General features: G+C 44.9%; 1 protein-coding gene across 2 annotated transcripts in view; it reads right to left on the bottom strand.

Annotated features, from left to right (window-relative positions):
• Positions 1–21016, bottom strand: part of HEG1 (heart development protein with EGF like domains 1) — a 92473-nt gene that overhangs the window by 32434 nt on the left and 39023 nt on the right. Inside the window, exons 4-12 of one of the 2 annotated variants that reach the window (XM_012528029.4) lie at positions 20094–20450; positions 18362–18709; positions 14579–14848; positions 12591–13922; positions 8719–8835; positions 7996–8115; positions 4523–4626; positions 2976–3034; positions 2566–2726 (exon numbers count right to left, since the gene is read on the bottom strand). In XM_012528029.4, coding sequence (XP_012383483.2) covers positions 2566–2726; positions 2976–3034; positions 4523–4626; positions 7996–8115; positions 8719–8835; positions 12591–13922; positions 14579–14848; positions 18362–18709; positions 20094–20450 — 2868 coding nt within the window. The remainder of the gene's footprint in view (positions 1–2565; positions 2727–2975; positions 3035–4522; positions 4627–7995; positions 8116–8718; positions 8836–12590; positions 13923–14578; positions 14849–18361; positions 18710–20093; positions 20451–21016) is intronic. The other variant, XM_058295670.2, reaches the window with a different exon arrangement.

Here is a 21016-nt window from a genome sequence, read left to right as displayed (position 1 = left end):
AGCTTTTGACACTCTGGAAAACGGCCCCCACCCAGGCGCGTTTGGTGCCGCCAGCAGACGCCTACCCAGCGGCGCCCTCCCCTCTGTGAGTCCTGAGGGCTCAGGGCCGGGACACAGCCTGGTCACAGAGAGGTGAGTTTAGGACACGATTCAGTTCTCAATGCTGAATTTCCTGCCTTTATCAGTGGAAGCTGGCGTGCTAAATCAGAACCTCATTTGTGTGGGTGATAGAATTTCCTTTGTTCATTGTGAGAAGTTTGTATTTAAGCGGGGGGGAGGGATTTAAAAAGGAAAATCTCACCAGGCAAAATACTGGGAAGTTGGCACCAGAGCTACTGGACCTCTACAATCTGAGAGGTACTGAACCTCCACAAAGCTAAACTCTTCAAAGGCTTTACCAGGCTTCAAGTCTTCATATAAAGAAATAGGACAAAAAGCTGCCCAGGCTGGCACCAGCCTTATCCAGCGGCCAGCCTGAGTCCCCTGGCCTGATTAGATATTTTCTGGACGCCGACAGAGCGTTCCCCCTCCATGCTCCCGATTAAGGCAGCATGCTGGCAAATACCCTTCACCCTGCTGAAGCAGGCCTTCCCGCACACATGCAGCTTAGTGGTAAAGCTGGACCTTGCTTCAGAGATGTAGGAGTCTCCAGCCTAAAAATTCTTAAGAGAAATATTCTATCATAAATCCATCAAATTGAACCAAGTGTAATCCTGTGTTCGTTTTAGGCCTGGTGATGTGATTTTTCTACATCTACAATTCCCATGGTCTTTCCTGGACATAACATCCGCTCAAAGATCAGACAAGGAGAACTTAAGTAAATCTAAAACCACTTCACTCCACGGGGGAATTCCAAAGACTCTAGACCTCTGGAGACAACAGGAGTTACAGTTCTCTGGAAGGTATGAAAGTGGATATTTTGTACATTGAATCAGGGGAGTGACTTGCCCTTTCCAAAGGCAATGTCTGGAATAGCCCAGCACCGCCCAATGTTGGAAAAACCCAGACATTACAACCTGACAGCTCCTGCTAGTCAAGTCCACCTGCTTAGCATTCACAGAGGTTAGTAAGAAACCAAGATGGGTTGGTTGGAGAAGACCTGGAAACAAAAATGGGGACATGAGCCTCACACAGCTTACTTATGGAGTTGTCTATTCTCAAGGGCTCTGAAAAGAGAGGTAAAGAATGAGGACCTCAGACCTGGAGCAAGGAAGACTGGAGCTTCACATCTGAGCAATCACAAGAATGGGGATTAGAGGGTGGTAAGGCTGCTGGGAGCAGGACCTTCCAAGTACGTACATCTGGCCACTTGATTTGCAAGGTATGGAAGCATTTAATGGAGACAAAGAAAGCAACCTGCCACAATGCTGACCACTTAGGAAGTATTCCACAAATATTTAGTAAACTGAAAGTTACCCTTCTGATCGTGCTGGGGAGGAAAGGCTGGTACCCTTGAATCCTTGGCAAGAGAAACAAAAAGGTAAAAACCAAGAGCTCTTGCCTCAAAGTTTAGGGCACCATGTAACCAAGCATGAAATTTCTGTTTAACTCCACAGTCACGGTGAATAATAGCAACTTCAACCCCAGAAACTTTAACTTTTTTTTTCAAATTAATAACTAGCCCTTAAATGGGCCAAGTCACCAGCGCTTATCCCAGAAGCCAAAGAGTACCTACCCAGTCCCAAGCTCTGCAAGTTACAGTCCAGCAATTACAAATATCTGACCCACTGGGAAAGTCTTAGATCTACCAGCAGATAGAGCAGCAGGGCCTGATACCTACAACTACAGCTAGCACCTGGGTAGCAGATGGGGCGGTTAGACTAGATTCTGCAGCCTTGGCTAGTCCTAGTTTTGTAGTCAAAGGAGGTAACCAGAGCCCACTCTGCTCACTTACGATATGGCACAGCAGGGGCAAGCTCCTCTGCACGGAAGCACTTTTGGTGCCAGCACAGAGCTGAAAATTCCCCTCCAGGATCTAAATCTGCCTCCTGAACTTATCTTCTCTAATCCCTTTCTTCATTTTCCCCACACTAGATTTACAGTGCTTTAGACCAGGCTTTTGACCAAATAAAGTAAAAACAAAGGGAGCCCACCGTTAACGGCACCTCCGTGAGCATTCTGGATTACATCCTCCTCGTCCTGTTTCTATGCATTTATAACTTGCCAAAAAAACTGGGATACTACAGCATATGTTTCTGTCACTTAATAGTACATCAGTCATTGACAAGCGGGTACACTTTGCAAGGGTGTTGTCTCCCCAGGGAGAGAAGGAATTTTCAAGGGACAGAAGAGTGATTCCTGCTTGGTTAGGTCAGTTCCTACACCCCTTGCCCTCCCACATCAGCACTGTACAGGAGAACTAGAAGGACAGCTGCCAGGGCCCACGTGACGTCGTGGTGGTGCATGTAGGACTCGTGTGTGCGTGTGCTCAAAGGCGCAGGCATACGAGGACTTCCGCTTGACACCCACTCCAAAGACAGGCTCTGGGCCTGAGCCCTGAGAGCCTCCCCCTTCTCTAGGCACGCTCTGTGCGGGAGGGGTCCTCCCCATCGGCATCCCTCTTACCTCTAAAGAGCCGCCGCTGAGAGCCCAAGAGCTGGCAGACCTCAGCGGAGGACCTGCAGGAGTTGACACATCTCTGCATCCTGTCGGCCAGGTCAAAGAGCGTCACATTGGAGGCCAAGGAAAAGGTGGTCTGCAGTGAGATCACCACTGTGCTGGACTCCCTGCAGGTGAAGCTGTAGGTTTTTAATTGTCCTAAAATGGCATGTGGGCACCAGCAGGGCTTTTGGAAAATGAGTGTCACCTCCGTTCTCCAGGGAGAGAATGGAAGAGCATGACCGTGATCTAACCTCTGTGCTGGGTCACCCAGTGGCTTGGCCAAAACGGGCCCAGCTTTGCTGCCATCACCCTTGTTAGAATATCCTCCCCTTTCTGGAAACTGGTTCACAAGCAAATGGAATTCTGTTCCTTACCTAGAAGCATGAACTGTGGATCGGGTATACCCAGGGGATGTTGAAAAACACACATTTAACTGAAAAGGAAGAAACAGGTTCGTCATTAACTGAGAGTTCGACACAGGCCCAGAGCTAGAGCCAATTTCCTACTTTCATGATAAAACAGGCATTTTCCAGCTATCAAGTTATCAGCAGGAAGTTTTATACAGAAGTGCTGTCCTTTTTTTTTTTTTGGTCCCCTCCTAAATGAGTTTCTGCTCTATCCCATGAGAACAAAGGGAGAAAATCAGATAGTAAATCGGGGGGGGGGGGGGGAGCGGGGATCTTAGCAGGAAATAATATTCAGAGCAGCACCCTTGGATGCAAAACATCTTCAAAAGAGCAGACCTCTTCTAAGAGCCAGGACTTCAAAACGCTCAGAGGCCACTGTTTATTTGGACTGTGTATAGTGAAGGAGCCTCTTTGAAAAGGCTCTGCTCCTTTCAGCTGCCTGGGTCTGGCAGGCCCTACACAGACCCCTCACAATCAGCAGTGAGTTGACCGAACTCAAAGATAGGTCTTCTTCAAAAGGGCTCGCCATGGAAAATTGCATTACGTGGGTCAAGAGCCCTTTTGTAGAGAGCAAATTAAGAGCGACTCTCCCTGTGTTTGCCTTGTGCCCTGAGAGAGAGCAGAAAATCCCTCTACAGCATGAAGGATCATTCCTGCTTCACCCTCACCCCTCTGCCCTGCACAGTAGGGCTGGGGGTTCCTTTTATGGAGCACAGAGTCTCAAGACCTTGTCCACTGCAGACCCTTCTGTCCTCAAAGCCCATGTCTCAGACACATCTTGCTCTTCAGAAGACGGATTCATACATGGAATGTTAGCAAATATATATATATATATATTTTGCTTTAAATAATACTGTTTAATATTATGAAGGGCATTTATTATTGCTAACTTTTTTCCCTTTGGTATTAGTGAAGCAGAATGACATCTGCCATTTAAGTGGCTTCCCCAGTCACTGCTTAAATTGTCACTATTCCTCAGAAGTGGGGATGCCACATCACCAATAAACTATATGTTGAAACTGAGCAAAAACTAACAAGTTTGATAAGTCACTTGGCACTGGACTGCACCTCTGCACAGGGTTCTAAACTTAGCACTCTCTTAGAACAAAGTACCTCCCTACGATACAACCAAGAGGTGGTGGAGAGACGAGAACACTGGGTGTGGGATTAGAAGAAGTAAGCTTACAACCCTGCTCCCTGTGAACTCGGGTAATGTCACTGGCCCCATGTGTCTCTGACTCCCAAGTTTGCACATGGAAGAGACATGGAAGCAGAGGTAAGAGGCTGCACGTGAGGACACATTCAAAGAAATGCTTCCTCTCCGTATCTCCGGTTCTCAACACCTCTCTTCTATTTTTGAAAGGCTTTTTATTGTACCATGAAGTTTACCTGCCAAAAATAATAGATATGGAGAACTCAGGAGATGCAGATCATCCCCAGGAGGTTCCCAACTCTGAATAAAATCTGTTCTAGGAAACCAGGGCCGGCATGAAGATGCCTCTGAGGAAACTTACCGTTTTGGTGATCTCATTTTCAACTTCAGGTAGGTCTGAATGTGTTTCCACAGTAGTATTAAGAAAAGTTTTCTTTAATTTTAACTCTGTCACGAAGGTTCTAACTGAAAATGAAAGCATACCCTGTTAGACCACATGATAGATGGACCTCCTTGGGGCTCTGTGTTTGTAAACTGCTGGGGTATCCAGCTTTATTCCACTCCACAGGGACAATCTCTGCATCTCTCTCTCACCCTGGCCAGCCTGGCCAGCCTACGAGCTCCTGTAAGGTGGAGACTGCCCCTTCCTCTTCTTGTCCCCTTCCTGCCAAAGGAGCATCTCCTGAACTGAGCTGAAGGCTTAGACCAAGTAAACTTTGGCTGAGAGACTCCAAGAACCTCTTGTGTCTGTGAGTGCTGCTGAGGGAGAGAAGGAGCCTTCCTTAAGCCTCTCAAATGGCCTCACACCTTACAGATGCTCAGCAAAGCCACGACAAAGAAAAATATGGCTGGTCTAAACAATACAGTCCTGGCTGAAGAAGGAGAGAGATGTGGTACTGTACACTGAAACAGCTCCTTGGTCCAAAGAAAGGCTCTCCAATGCCTTCGCCAAGTTAATAAGTCCTTAACTCCAAGGGGATGGTTGCTTTGGTTTCCTCTTCTCACTAGAGCTCCCCCCCCCCATCCAAACTTCATTCTTGCTCAGAGGAAATGCCTGTCATATTCTTGATAAGATTCTTAGAGGGGTCAAGTAACTCCCCAAGATTGCACAGCTCCCAAGTGCAAAATTAGCATTGGAACTCATGTGTGCCCATTTTTGAAGTTTTTCTTTCCCAGATGCACCCTCTGCCCCCTGAGGAAATTTGGCCGAAGGACAATCAAGGGGCTACAGAGAAAGGTGGGGAACATTTGCAGTAGGCTCATACCCAAGGTTTCCAGACTCCAAGACTACCGGCCACATAATGAAAACCACCCCTTCTCAAGATACTGTGGGTTCAGAAATGAAAGAAAGCAGCCTCAAGGCCCAGTTCACGCATAAAATAAAATTCTAGTTAACACCAATTTGTGCTTAATTGGTCCTGAGGGAAATGGGACTTAGATATGAGCAGGCAACCCAAAACTAGTACAGTCTGTTTTATAGCTACTTCTTATCTTCCTTTATATTAAATTCTTATCTTTCCCTCTGTACAGGGGAAAAAAACAAAAACCAGAAGCTCATGAAGCTGCTCTTTCAGTGAAAATGTGCATGCTGAACTAAGAAAAAGGCCCACAAACCAGCCAGGGAAAACATCTAACATCTTATACTTACTGTCTAAAGCCCTTAATCCTTATTTAACATCTTTTTGCTTGTGCTACAGTTCAGTGGAGCCAGCTGCTTAGGACTCTTTCTGAGCAGCAGGGAGCTCTTTGAAAACATTCTTGGCCAAATGGAAGGAAGCATTTCGGCATGCTCTAATTTGCATGTTCCTCGATGTTTATGAACAATGAAGCTAAATGACTTGAAAAGGGGAAGATGATCGTTAACGCAACAGAACTGCTCTCCTCCTGATGAACCTGTGGGACACTCAAGGCACCCACCGGCTTCCAGAAGAGCCACCCACTCTTCACGGGTTCACATCTCACAGGGCTAGGCATGTCTAGGTTTACCCAGACTGCACAGAAATACACATATGGTAAACGTTAAGGACACAGATCTCTTCTGAGTTGTAATAGAGGACAGCTCCAAATAAAGGTGGCCTCTGACTTCAGTTGAATCTAGAGATGGCATCATACATTCTCCTTCCAACCCCTGCAACTCTCCACAGGCAATTTTATGCCTTCACACCTGTACTTACATCATCTGGCTTTATGTAGAATACTTGATTCTAATGTAATTGATTTCCATATGTTATCTAAAGTGATATTTTTTCAAAGACCTATAATTATTATTTTGTATTCGGAGCAATTTATTGTTTCCATTGCTTTGAATTTTGGTCCAAGAGGTTGAAGAATTAGTGTTAAATGATACCTCACACTTGGAGAGCTTGTTATCATTTTTCAAAGCCTAATCAAATACATTATTTTACTTGAGCTTCACAATAACCCTGAGCAGGAAGCAGAGCAGATGGTATTCTGATTTTACAGATGAGAAAATCTGAGGCTCAGGGGTCATGAGCTGCAGGTGATGGGCTGAGAGCTAGAAGGCAAGCATTTGAGTCCTGGACATGTGTCCATTCCACAGTGCTGCAAAACAGAACCATTTCCATCTTCTACATTCTTGAATGAGCTGAAAATTCCTGACTTGTTTCTTATAGGGCATGGCTAAACAGAATAGATTACACAAATACAAATGAATTATTAGAAGAAGAGGAATTCTTGATTTTGACTGAAGACTGTATTTCTAGAGTTTTCTTTCTTTTTAATAATGTTTTGACTTGATCCTTGTATTTTAAATCATATTCAAAATTTTACTATTATTTTAGAAGTGTAACAAGTTTTTTAAAAAAGAGTCTGATTCCTGTTAACCTATAGGAATTCATACAGATGACACTTTCAAGGGACACACATGTTTGTTCTCTAAAAAATATAAAAACAAAACTTACTGAGCACTTTCTGTGTATCCAGTGTCACAATGGGCAATTTAAGATGATTCAAAGATGAGTCACTTTACCTGCCAGATTAGATAATACTATATTCTTCATTTCAAATTTCTCCAACATGTTAGGTACTGAACTCAACACCCTCATAAGGGCTATAGCCTGTATGTAAGGAAGCCCTTATGATTAACACATTACTGTGTAATAGAAAGAAATGTGGGCTGGAAATCAGGTCTCTCAGCAGCCAACTATATAAGCTTGGCCACCTAATACTTTCCCAGGTCTTAGTTTTCATTTGGTTGATTGGTTTGCTTTTTAATGTGTAAAATGGAGATTATGTTTAAAATCAACTTAGCTTCACGAATCTATCAAATTAGTGGAAAAAGTATGACAAATTCTATGGTGCTATTATGGCAGCTGCTTTTAAAAATGTTTCTGCCTGTGGACAAGAATATGAGGATCATTTTTAAAAATGAAAGAATGCATGAATGTGGTAGGACAATCAGGGCTTTCTTCTCCTTTTTTCTCTCCCTAATTAAAAAAAAAATTATTACATTGTGAGACCAGCCTTTTCTCAAGTGCAAGGTGGAATGGTTAAGCAAATATCTTCATGCACATACGATGGCATATTATGCAGAGATTAAGATGTTTGTATAATATTTTACTAACATGGGAAAATGCTTAAGATACAAAGTTTATGCATATCTATATAAAATATAATTAATATACACAAAAAAGGTTGCAAAGTAAAGTGTTCTATCTCTTAGTGGTGGAATTATAGGCAATGTCCTTCATTTCTTTTTAAAAATTTCTTACCTTTATCCATTGGACAAAAATTGATTTTGGAAAACAGTAAATGTTATTTTTGTAAAAGACATTGTGGCACAGAATAAATCCCAAGGTAGACTAACTCTCTTACCCAAACTGCATATTCCTTTTTCCAGCTGGTACCCCACTGGGCACCTGCAGATGAAGGACCCCTGAGTATTGCTGCATGTGGCCAGGGGAGGGCAGGGGCTCGAGAGACATTCATTCACATCTGCAGGGGAGAGGAGACAGGACATACGCAGTCAGCGGGAGATGGAAAAATCACAGTCCAGCACTGTGAGCATTTACTGAGGCCAAGTGGTGCTAGGAGCAGTGAGGCTTAGAGAGGAGTCCTTTGTCCTCAAAGGGCTGACTGTCTACCGAGCGCAGAGGCAGCCAAGCAAACAGCTAACTCTAAACCCACAGCGGGATCTGGAGGTACAGAAAATGCAGCCGGTTTTGATGGAGGGGGAGAATTAAGGACTGTCTCAAATAACATCTGGACTAAGACCAGAAGGACTTTAATAAGCAGATTCTAGGCTGAGGCATCAGCACAGTAAAGACCCAGGGCAGGGAAGCGCAGGTCTTTAGGGAGCTGTAGGTGGTCCAGTGTGACCAAGTGTCGGGAGCCCAAAGAGCCAGACCACAGGGCTGGTCAGCACCATGTTACGATGTCTGATACTATCCTACAGACTACAGATGATCATGTTTGCAGTGAAGCACAGTATTAATTAGAAAAACCTCATGCCCCTGCATTTTGGAGGAAAAAAAAATTTACTGACTATCTCAATGTGATAGTGCAGCGCGGCCAACTGGACACTACTTTTTCTCTTACCCACACTGCAGTCCTCCCCTTGCCAGGAAGGTGGGCACAAGCATCGATACCCGTGGCCGGTCGAGTCAACGATGCATTTCCCATCATGGAGACAAGGCTTATTGGCACAGCTGTTGACTAAAGACACATCCCAGGAATAAAGCAGTTAATCACACAGGAATGTAAAAGCCTCTCTAGGTAAATAGTTAATCATCCCAGCTAATATTTGATTCTTGCTTATTTCTGTTTACTTACCTGAAAGGCCCCTCTACTAAAATAGGATGGGTTCCAGGGGGCCTGGGGACTGGAACTAGTTTGTGCACATACGCAAGTGTTAGACGATTGCATTCCTGAATGCAAGAACTAGTTGAAATTCAAATACTGCTTATAGGTCACACAGTTCATAACTGATGATCAGATTGCCTTTGTGATAACTAGAACATTCTACTTGAATCAATGCCAATTTAAAACATGCATTAAGGGGGAAAAAGCATCCTTGATCAACCCATCCTCCCTGCTGTAAGACTTATTCTCTGTATGTGTGTGTGTGTCCTGCTTTCCTTTGGACTTTATCAAATTCCTAGTACCACATAAAGAGATCATACAACTCAACAAAAAAAGAGTAAACAATCCAATTTAAAAATGGGTAAATTACTTAACTAGACATTTCTCCCATGAGGAAAAACAAATGGTGAAAAAGCACATGAAAAAATGTTCAACACCACTAGTTATTAGGGAAATGCAAATCAAAATGACAATGAGATATCATCTCACACCTCAAAGAATGGCTGTTATTTAAAAAAAAAAAAACAGAAAACATCAAGTGCTGGAGAGGATGTGGAAAAATAGGAACAGTCCTTCACTATTGGTGGGAATGTAGAATGGTGCAGCCTCTGTGGAAGACAGTCTGGTGATTCCTCAGGAAGCTAAATATAGAACTGCTGCCTGATCTGGCAATCCCTCTGTGAGGAATATATCCAGGAGACTGAAAACAGTAATGCGAACAGATACTTGCACACCGATGTCCACAGAGGCATTATTCACAATTGCCAAAAGATTGAAACCCAAATATCCATCAATCAATAAATGGATAACCAAAATGTGGTATACACATACAATGGAATACTATGCTGCAGTGAGAAGAAATGAAATTGGGACACGTATGGTAACACGGATGAACCTTGAAGACATTATGCTAAGCGAAGTAAACCAGCCACAAAAGGACATGTATTGTATGGTTATACTAACAGGAACTAAACATGAAGAATAAACACATGGAGTTAAAACCTAGACTATAGGTTACTAGGAGATAGGATGAGGACTGAAAAGGGGTACTGATGCTTAAGGAATGCAGAATTTTGAATTAGCTTGACTATGAAAGTGTGGAAATGGTTAGAGTTGATGCTGGCTCATTATAGTGAGTATAAATAACATGGCTGGTATATAAATGGGATTGTGGCTGAAAGGAGTAGTCTAGGGATGCAACTATCAATGGAAAGAAAGCTAAAGACTAATCTAGGGACTGAACAACACAGTGAACCCAGAGGTAGATGAGGATTGTAGTTAATAATACAAATACAAGAATGTTCTTCTATGAACTAGATTACAAGTTGGTATGAATATAGTGATCCATGGGAAAGTGCAATTAATGTAACTTATGGACTGCAGTTAACAGCAATATTGTATAATTCTTGCATCAATGTCAAAGAAAGTGCTGTATCAAAAATGCTAAGGGTCAATAATGAGGGATGGGATTTTTTCTTCTGGACTAAGGAAAATGTTCAAAGGTTTCCTGGGGCGATGTCTGTTCAACTGTGATGCCGGCCAGAGCCTCTGAGTGTGCACTGTGGATAGAATGTACAAGGCATGGGGCTGTTTAGCACAGTGAGCCATGTGGTAGAAGAGGGACTGTGGTTAACAGGACAAATATGAAAGTGTTCTCTCATGAGCTAAAATGAATGTACAATACCAATACGTGGTGTTAATAATAGGGGGTGTACGGAAAAATACACCCAGTGTACACTATGGACCATAGTTAGTGGTAACAGTCTGATCATGTTCTTTCATAATCTGCAACAAATGTCCCACAACAATGTAAAATGTTGGTAGAGGGGTGATGCATGGGAAGTCTGCACATTATGTGTGATTGTTATGTATGCTCACACTTCTCTAATAAAAAATAAAAACAAAAATATAATAAAAACCCTAGTACCTATTGTTCAAAAATCTCAAAAATTAATTAGGCTTGTATGCTTTGTGCAATCCTTTTGAAAATGATGGAGTTGAGCTCTCCAACTGCCCTCTCTCTTTCCATAATGTAAAAACTAGCTCCACCTGAATTCCTTTAGGTCCCCACAGCCCACAGGCCTCAACGTCGTCCTCGGCTCCCCGCCCCCCACAACTCTCGCTTTTGCCCTGCATAGGAGGCAGCATCAGGTCCAGGGGCTGCTCAATAAAAGCTTTTAACACATACTCAGAAAAGCTGAGACCCACATACCTGCATCATCTACAAGGAGTAAATCAGTAGTAGAATGAGAAAAAGAAGGTGGAGGTCAAGAGTTCTAACTACAAAACAGCACCTCTGGGGGGGCGACGGACTTACTCTAAAGGTGTTGTTCCTATTCTTCATTACTACCTTAAATATTACTTAGAAAAGCCTATGCAGGCATAACTAAATGTTGAATATGAATAGTGCCACCAAAAATATACTAACAGCCAGAAACTGTGCTCCTAATACTCAACTTTGCCTACAGTTATCATGGTAATGACCATAATCGGCTTTAAGGGAGACTTGTGAATTAGGTTTCCACTCTGGTAGTGGAATGTATTTGGCCTGTGTACCCCGAAGCAGGGCTCCCAAACTTCCCTGAAGAAGGATGCACCTTTCACTTCCCAGAGGGCCCCCCATCACTGACACAAGGGGACTGGTACTTCATGCATCCTGGGGACATGGTGTGGCGGTTTACGACCCCAGGCCCAGGAGCCAGGTGGATCCTGGCTGGCTGGTTGGAACTTTGTCACTAACTGAGCTGCCTGCTTCAGTACCGCAAAGCCTTTCTCTTTCCCTTCTCCCTTGCGCAGTCAGTCCCTTCCTTCCCAAGGTCCGGACAAGCCCAAAGAACAACTGTGAACATGACATCCAAAGACAGATCATTCTGCTTCCTTCTACCTTTTCTTAAATAACAAAGAAGCACTCGGATGGCTTTATGTTCCTTGCACCAGCAACTTGAACGTGGCTCTAAAGAGAAGGCCAAGGGCAGTGTCAAGGAGCCCAGGGCATGCAGTCGCTACAGAAAAAGTTTAGTTCATCTTCTTTTAATGGGACAAACCTCTCCACTTCCATTTACCAACTGGCAACAGAACGGCAGGGAGACAAAGGAGCTTGGTTTCCCCTGGATCAAGAGAAGCCTCCCTGGTGACTGGGGCCAGCTGACAAGACTGAAGGCTCGGGCCTCCCACCTGAACAGGCACCCAACTTCCTCAGGTCGCAGACAGGGCACGTAAACCTTCTTTACGTCAGTTTCTCCACCCTCCAGTCCCATATTACTGCCCCTCTCTGACCTTGGGAAAGTTAAAGTCATGCTTGGAAAGTGCTTGCAATTATTGAGCCATAATTAATTAAAAGCCACAGCGGCTCTATCTACTGATGTCATACAAGCCAATACATCTTCTCTTTCTTCAGGAAGAATTCACTCAGGGTAGGAAATTAGGCCCACCGTGACATTATTGCACCCTTTAAGTGCTTCAACAGGAAGCATTTTAGATCAACACAGACACTGTGCTATTTCAAATACTAGCCGTTTCCACACATTCACATGAACCCGGAGCCCCACACAGCTCTCAGCCCTTGATGGGGCCTGGCCGTCAGCATGTGCCTGTGAGGCAAGTTTTACCTGAGGCTGGAGAGGACAAGGCGGTAGGGGACTGTGCCCTGCTCTGAGCAGCGAAGGTGGTAGATTTAGGGATCAATGCTTCACGGGTAGAAACAGCTGTGGCTGGCGGAGGAGATGCTCTGGGGAAATGAGAAGCTGGGCGGTATTCCTCTGTCCCGCCAAGCCTCGTGGACGTTTCTTTCACTGACGTGAGCGGGCTCAATGTGGTGGTGATGTCTACGTGAACTCGGCCCCTTCTTGTGGTGACGGCACCTTCTGTTGAGACTTGTGGCACCAGAACCTCAGGACTGGTCAACAAGACCTGCCCTCCGGCAGTAGCCTGTACTGTTGTGGTAGCCCCCGTCGGAGCTGCTGTGCTTGACGGGAGGCTGGGAGTGGTCATGGGGGGATGAGAGGTCTCACGGGTGGTGGCTGTCAACGCTGGAGACCACTGGGCTATGTGGGTGCTCGTGGCTGGACGTGTTTTCTCAGTAGGGGACTCTGTTAGCCCTGGGGGCAGATGGGCCCTAGAGGGAGAGCTCGTTGCTCCAGCTCCCGTGGACTCTGTCTGCAGAGGCACCGGGGTCCGTGGCTTTGACTCTGGACCCGTTCTCTCTTGGTATGAGCTGCTCTGGTTCTTAGGGTCCGCTGTTGGACTACGGTGGAGCACTGCCGGGGCCGCTGCTGTTGTTGACGTCCTAACTGAAGCCCCAGGAGTCTCGCTCGCCCCGGGCAGGACTGGGGTAGAAGACGCGTGTGGTAAGGTGGTTTGTGTGATGGAAGGTGGAGCAGGCAGAGCTGCGGTCGAGGATGCTGGTAAAGGTGGTGGTGAGGAAGACAGAGATGCACTAGGGGCAGACGTCACTGGATGAGCGGAGGCCCCAGGGGCTGGCGAGGGAGGTGAGAACAGCGGGTGGGATCGTGATGTCGACGGCACAGGCAGAGGGGGCCCCGAGGAAGACAACGACGAGTCACCAACTGAGCCGGCCTCAGAGTCCAGAAGCACCAAAGTGCTGGGCACATTAACAGCAGACGTGTAGGATGGAAGGTGGGACGTGCGTGTGACCAGGGACTCAGTGGACGGCTGAGCATACTCGCCATTGTGGGATGAGACGTTACTTTTTTCGGTCTGAGCCTGCGAAGAGGAAGAGCCTAAATGTGAAGAGTTTGAGATCTGAACGTAAGAGGTTGAACTCTCCCTTTTGTCCGAAGACGAACTGTTCTCTGTAATGGACAGTAAAGTCCGTTCCCCTTTGGTGAGAGCAGATGCCGCGTAGGTGTGGTCTGTGTGGTCACTGGAAGTCCTCTGCTCAATATCTGCGCCACTCACTTGACCGTAGCTAAATCCAGTGACTATACAAAGGAAAACCAGAGTTAGGTCAACTCAACAACAAAACACCTCCTTCACATGCTATAAAAAATCCAGTAAAAAACGGAATCCATGCACTCAAGTGGGATGAAACCCTTCCTTGGAGAGGGTGTTTTTGATAGCAAGCACTGACAGAGACGTCTGGGAAGGCAGGAGCAGTCAGGGCCAGCTCTGTGCAACAGCTGGCAACAACGAGCATGAAGACAAAGGTCGGGGGGGGGGGGCAGGGGCCCAAAAATATGGAAGACGTCCCAATTCCTTCCACTTCTTTTTTTGATAAAAGCAAATTATATCTTTAAAGCCCTAAGCCCCCAAACAGAATACGTGTTATACCTAAATGGAAAAGGGAAACCCTCCCTGCTTTCCGTTCTCTATGAGATACTTCTTTCCCAGGAGATTGCCCTCAGCCACAAAGTGGCTGGTCGCCTTTCTTTTAAGCCTCCTGGCAAACATTCCGAATGCCTAGGCAAGAGTGTAGGAACGGGACAGGGGAAGTTATTATCCAGAGAGTACTTTACATCACGAGTTTGTAAAGTCCTTTCCGGGTTGCGAACAAACGTAATCTCTCTAGTTCTGTGAGTGAATTGACAGATGTGCTAAAGGGATGTGGAAAAAAAAGCCCCTGCTGAAGACACGTCACCTCCGAGGGCGCGCGGGGCGGCCTGCGAGCCTGAGACCAGGTCTGAGTCATCGGTCACGTCCCCGTGCTGAGTGGCGCTCTCTGTTCCTCTGAGCCCAGCCGCAGGGCCCCCCGCCTCCCCAGAAGCTGTGCTCCCATTGCCGAGGGATCGCAGCGCCCGCTCTCCGCTTCCGGTGAAAGTGGCTGAAGTGTGTGGGCCGTGGGAGTGAGAACCAGAAGTCTTGTTCTCTGCATCTGAACTGCCTCCCGGCTTGTGGGCGTCTTGGATGGCTAAAAGTAGATTGGAAAGGGGCGTGATGGGTAAGTACAGGATTAGAGCAACAATACTGCACGTGAGCAGGTCGAGTCTCAGGAGTAAGTCCGGCCACCGGGCTAAACGCTTTCCTGAGCTTATAGAGGGTCTTTATCTGAAACTGACAATGTGGAAAACCAGAAAGTGTGTTGTTCTGACAATGTCTTGAATGATACTGCAGGGACAGATGCAGGATATTCTATATCCTGCCATAAACCACTGAATGGACTGGGGGAGAATGTAAACTACAATATAACCTACAATTCATGCTGTGTAGCAATGCTCCAAAATGTACTCATCAAATGCAATGAATGTACCACATCAATGAAAGAAGTTGTCTACGTTGGAGGAGTGGAGGGTGTGGGGAGTGGGGTATATGGGAACCTCTTATATTTTTTTATTGTAACATTTTGTGTGATTTACGTATCTTTAAAAAAACAGAAAAAAATTACTCAGGAACACAGAAAAAAAAAAAAGAACTATGGATCGGCAAATGTGTTCAGAGGACCTGGATTTATGGGAAGGATTATTACTTCAGTAAATAGGGCCAATACTGCATTTCTGCTTGGTGGTACCTAATACATAGAGTTGATGTCAGGGAAGCTGGTGGCGGCAGTGGGGGAAGTGAGTGGTGGGCAAAAGACCAACAACCCCTTTGGGACTTAGACATTCTGACAAGGCCCTGGAAAGAGGCACGCATTCCTTACCTCCTGCAGGCCCGGTAGTACATGAATGAACAAGGGCCTCTCACTCTATTGAGTGTCCTTTCTTGGCCTGGACACATGAGTGACAAAAGGCATTGTGGTCAGAGGTTAAAGGTGAGCTTGTTTTTTGTTTTATTTCTTTTTTAATGCATTTGTTGGGGATGGAAAAGAGACAGTTGACACATGAATAAATATCCCTTTCCTCCTTTTGGGGGGTATACGTTTTATGTTATAAGCTTAAAGAGTCTTTGAACTAAAAGGGACCATAAGATTATCAAATAAACCCTTCTTTTCAGATATGAGGAAATACCTTACAATCTGGCTTTGTGAGAAAACAGGCTCTTTTCCCAGTGCTTTTTGCCATTCCCAGCCCCGGCTTTTCCTGGATACCCCACGGATATATCTTGGTGGAAGCTAGAGGTAAAGGTCAGTGTCAGGTGGTCGGTTCATTTCACAATAGGTTTGAATTAACTGACAGACAGGAATGGCAGGGCGGCAGGATGCGAACTGGCCTGGGGCAGCATTGAGAAAACCCAAGCCAGAGAGAGATGGGATTTGATCCAGGCTGAAGGGCTTAAGAGAACTATGGAAGCCAACCAGGAGAGGCTTAGGCGCCGAGTATACCTGAGCCCAAGATCCCTGGGCCAAGAGAAAAAGGTCTTGAATGGCGAGATGGTAAACATTCTGGTAAAGGAAGTTCAGGTTCCAGACTTAGCGAAGTGAAGAGACATGACCTCAGCCCGAGGGCCCTGGTTCTGAAGAGAATGGACCACGAGCTGTGAAAGGCTGGACCGCAGAATCAGTCCACTTTGGGTGATTCCGAGGAAACGAGATAAAGCAATGTTAACCCGCAGTGAGACGGTTTCAGGAATTACCTCAGAGCAGCGGAGCCCAAGGTCTGCTCACACTGAAATCACGTTTTCCAGACTAGCCAATGGGGCGTGAACAGCATGAACTGTGTGAAGTGCACTGAAGAGATGTGAAAGGGAAAAGGCCACAGAAGCCAAGGGTTCGGTCTGAGTCGGTGAAAATTCCGAGCCCCACAGGGGTGAGAGAGGACGAAGATTCCTTTTGTACAGGAGACAGACACTGTGTTTCCCGTGCACAGACACTGAAGAGCACAAACACCTTCCACCGGAGTATGGGGTCATTCTCTCTGGATAAGCATATGCTTTTCCATGTTGTGTGAGTGGTAAATAAATGCTAATTTTCCTCACCTTAAGGATTCTCACATGGGAGAAACAGAGTTATAAGTTATTATAATAGTAGTGGAGAGGTAAGACCTTAAGCCCAAAATAAACTTAAATGACAAGTTAATACATTTTTGCTTCAGCCAACATATACTTTCCAGAGATAAGGCTGCTCAGAATTGTTTTTAGAAAGTATTTTACACAGAAACATTATTTGAAAGGGACAACAAACATCAAGGTTTCTCAAAAAGATAAACAACTTCATCAAAAGGAAAAACAGAATGGGGAGAAAATATCAGCAAAGCATACATCTGATAAAAGATTAGTATGCAGAACATGCAATTCTTACAACTCAATAATAAAATGTCAATGAACCCAACTTAAAAATGGTCAAAGGATTTGAATAGACATTTCCAAAGAAGATAAACAAACGGCCAATAAACACATGAAAAGATGCTCAACATCATTAGTCATTATGGAAATACAAATCAAACCACAAGGAGATGGCTATAATCAAAAAGAAAGCAAGTGTTGGTAAGGATGTGGAGAAATTGGAACCCTCATATATTAGTAGGCATGTAAAATGATGTGGTTGTCATGGAAGGTAGGTGGTTGTCTGCAGAAGGTAAAACATAGTTACAATATGACCCAGAAGTCTAAGAGAATTGAAGGCATATGTCTACCCAAAAGCCCCTACCTGAACGTTCATGGCAGCATTATTCACAATAGCCCAAAAGTGGAAACAACCAAACGTCTACCAACTGACAAACAGATAGACAAAATGTGGTATATCCACATATGGAATATTACTCAGTCATAAAAAGGAGTGAAGTATTGACACATGCTACAGTATGGGTGAACCTTGAAAACATTATGCCCAATGAAAGTAGCCAGACATGAAAAGCTACACATTCTATGACTCCATTTATACAAAGGGTCCAGAATAGGCAAATCCTTAAAGACAGAAAGTAGATTAGTGGTTGCCAGGGGATGGGAGGAGGAAATGGAGAGTGACTGCTAATGAATAAGGAGTTTCTTTTTGGGATGATGAAAATGTTCTGGAATTAGATTCTGGTGTTGGTTGCAAAACTTTGTGACTATACTAAAAGCCACCCAACTGTACACTTTAAGTGGATGAATTTGTATGGAATGAGAACTATATCTCAAAGCAGCTCTAATAAAAAGGAAGGGTTTCTCTTGAGGAATGGCCAGACCAGGGTGGACAACCACTCAGGAGAGGCTATGACTTGTCACCTTCCAGGAGTTCTGAGATTGAGGCAGGTATGGAGGTGAGGGCTGGGCGATAAGGAGTGGGGGGATGTGGGCAGAGAGGTCCTTGAGCTGTGTGCGGGAGAGGCACGTAGTAGCACAGCTCCTCGGAAATGTACCAGAAAACCTGGAGGTGGGGAGGGACAAGGAGAGTCCATAGGTCTATCTCTATCAACTATCTAGAATAATGTCTTGGGAAAAATTAAACTGGAGGGGCACAAGGGAGTTATTTCACCACCGCGTGGTCCTTATATGCTAGAGAAGGTTATAAACATAGGAAGTTCCCTCTCCCTGCCGCGGGGTATGGCTCTATGAAACGAAAACTCACTCGAACGTTCGTCACGTGACGCTGAGGAATCCAGGCTTTCTGAGGAAGATGTAGACAAAGACTTTGTGGATGGCTCAGAGTAACTCCTAGCACCCAAGGCTGTGTTACTTCCTTCAGACTCTTGAGCTGAGTCAGGAAACTGGGTCAAAACTGACGAGTTCACCACTTCAGGGTATGAAGTAGAGCTTCCTGTCATATCTGCAAATGTCTTGCTGTTGGTCAAGGACCAGTGTGCTGTGCTCCCTCCACCTCTGGTGGATGGGACTGACCCAGACACAGCCTCTGTCTGAGAAGCGGAACTTCCATTTTCTGCATCAGAGCTGCCAGCAAGCTGATGTCCTGCAAAGGCTGTGAGGGGTCATAGGAAAAAAGGCCATTACATGGATGTGAAAGAGATCCCTCCACAACTGAAAAACGAGTCCTCTCTAAGGAATGTAGCAATACAAAGCGCTTTTAAACATGTGCAAAGTGGCAGAGTAATTTCTAGGCTTGAGCGTTTTATTCTCTTTCCCATAAAAAGTAGTCAAGGGAGGGGAAGTGGCTGTGGCTCAATCAGCTGGCTCATGTCTACCATATGGGAGGCTCTGGGTTTGCGTCCCAGGGCCTCCTTGTGAAGGCAAAGCTGGCGGAGAGCTGCTGGCCCGTGCGCCACGGAGAGCTGGTGCAGCAAGATGTCACAACAAAAGGGAGACAAGCAGATACAGAAAAAACCCGCAGCGAATGGACACAGAGGAGAGACAGCAAAGAAAGGAATAAGCCGCAAAGGGGGGGGGGGGGATAAAGAAAGAAAGAAAGAAAAACTTCTGAAAAAAAAAAGTGGTCAAGGGAATGTGTCATGTCCAACAAAGAGGACATGCATAAATACAGTGCATGATCAGAAGCACTTTTCTAAAATGGTTAGGCTATCCTTATTCCAAAGCATAGCAAAAAAATCGACCATAGGGAGCATGAATTTGGGGGAATTTCTATCTGCGCATTTTATTTGTAAAGATGATCTGTATACAGAATAGCTGGAGCTAATTTTAGAGTGTGTCAGCTGTGATGCTGCAGAGTGAAAAGAAGATGAAACTGACAGTAAGGGCACCGAGGCGGATGTCTCAACTCTGTTGATTAATGAGCTAAATGACCACACACTCATTACTTAACGTCTCTGAGCCTTACTTTCCTCATCTATAAAAAAGTGTGAGATAAACCTACAACTTCTCTAGTTAAAAAAAGGTAATTACAATAATTTAAAAAACATCATACTAAGTGAAAGAAACCAGGCACAAAGTACTACATATGGTACAATTTCATCTGTATAAAACGTAAATACAAATAAATTCATATATACAGAATTAGATTAGTGGTTATGTGGAACCAGGGAAGGATAGAGGGATTGAGAGGTGATTGCTAAGGGGTATGGAGGTTTTCTTTTTTTGGAGCAATGAAAATGTTCTAAAATTGATTGTGGGGATGAATGCACAACTCTGTGATTATACTAAAAGCCAATGATTGTACACTGTGGATGGACTGTATGGTGTGCAATAAAACTGCTTTTTTTTTTTTTTTAAAAAAGAGGAGGAATAATACCTGTCCAACAATGTCCCCAGAAGGATGAAAATCGAAAGCTGGTAGTGGGGTATAACAGACAGAGGAGCCGGTGGTATCTAAGGACACACTTTTCTTCAGAGATTGTAAAAGGTCTATTTAAAAATGTCCATAATAGCTCAAGTAAAGATTGAACACTTACTTGGGGAATCATTCTGCCAAAATCCCACTGAGGTCTCAGAGGATGCAAGTCCAAATCCATTTTCTGTTGAAGGCTCAATGAATCCCCCAACCCCTGGATTCCCAATCGTTCTACTATTTCTTTTCAGTTCTTCTATAGCAGGTGAAGAATGGACTGATGCTGAAGTGGTGGCAGTTCCAGAGTACCTGGGGAAGCCGTCTGTCTCGTTTCTAGGTCCCAGAGTGACGGTTAAAGACTGGGGCATCCTTGGGCCACCATCGGTGACCGTGGTGGCTACATGCCCACTCTTTGTGTGACTGACCAATGGGCTACTACTGAGAGCAGGGCTGTTGTTCAGCTCCTTCATACTTCCAGAAGCTAAAACAGAAGAAAACATGCTTCAAAACTCAAGGGCTTAATAAAATCAAGGATGCATCTAGATAGAAATGTTTACTACATTTTGGTTGACGGCTCCAGGGCCTGTGGACCTAATCCAGATACAAACTCTCACATATGCATACACACACATGTGCGACCAGGACACATGCATTCACTGTCTCCTTGCTGGTTCTAATTCTCATAGTAGCCGTGAAGTCATTTGCCTTCACGAAAAGCTTGTGCACACCCTACACAGGAGACAGGAGAACGACTCTACGCATTATTTCCATAGAGAAAGGCGAGAACATCTACTATTGAATGCTACATTGTAGCTTAAAAGGACAGGGCATTGCAATGAGGTACAGGTTTTTGTTGTTTTTGTTGTTTTGTTCTTTTTGTTGTCGTTCTAGCGGTTTAAACTTTTTGTTCAAATACTGTTATAGTTCAAAACCCAATACATAAAATAAACAAGAGTGGGGCCGTCCCAGGGTGCCAAGGCCCCAGTCCCACTGAAGAGGCCTAGGGATCTGCAGAGCACAGCTGGAATGCTACTGGCCTAGAACAGT

This window comes from Dasypus novemcinctus, chromosome 4 (assembly GCF_030445035.2).
Source record: "Dasypus novemcinctus isolate mDasNov1 chromosome 4, mDasNov1.1.hap2, whole genome shotgun sequence".
NCBI classification, from domain to species: Eukaryota; Metazoa; Chordata; class Mammalia; order Cingulata; family Dasypodidae; genus Dasypus; species Dasypus novemcinctus.
Note: the sequence above shows the minus strand (reverse complement) of the source record. Positions and strands in the feature narration are given on the sequence as shown.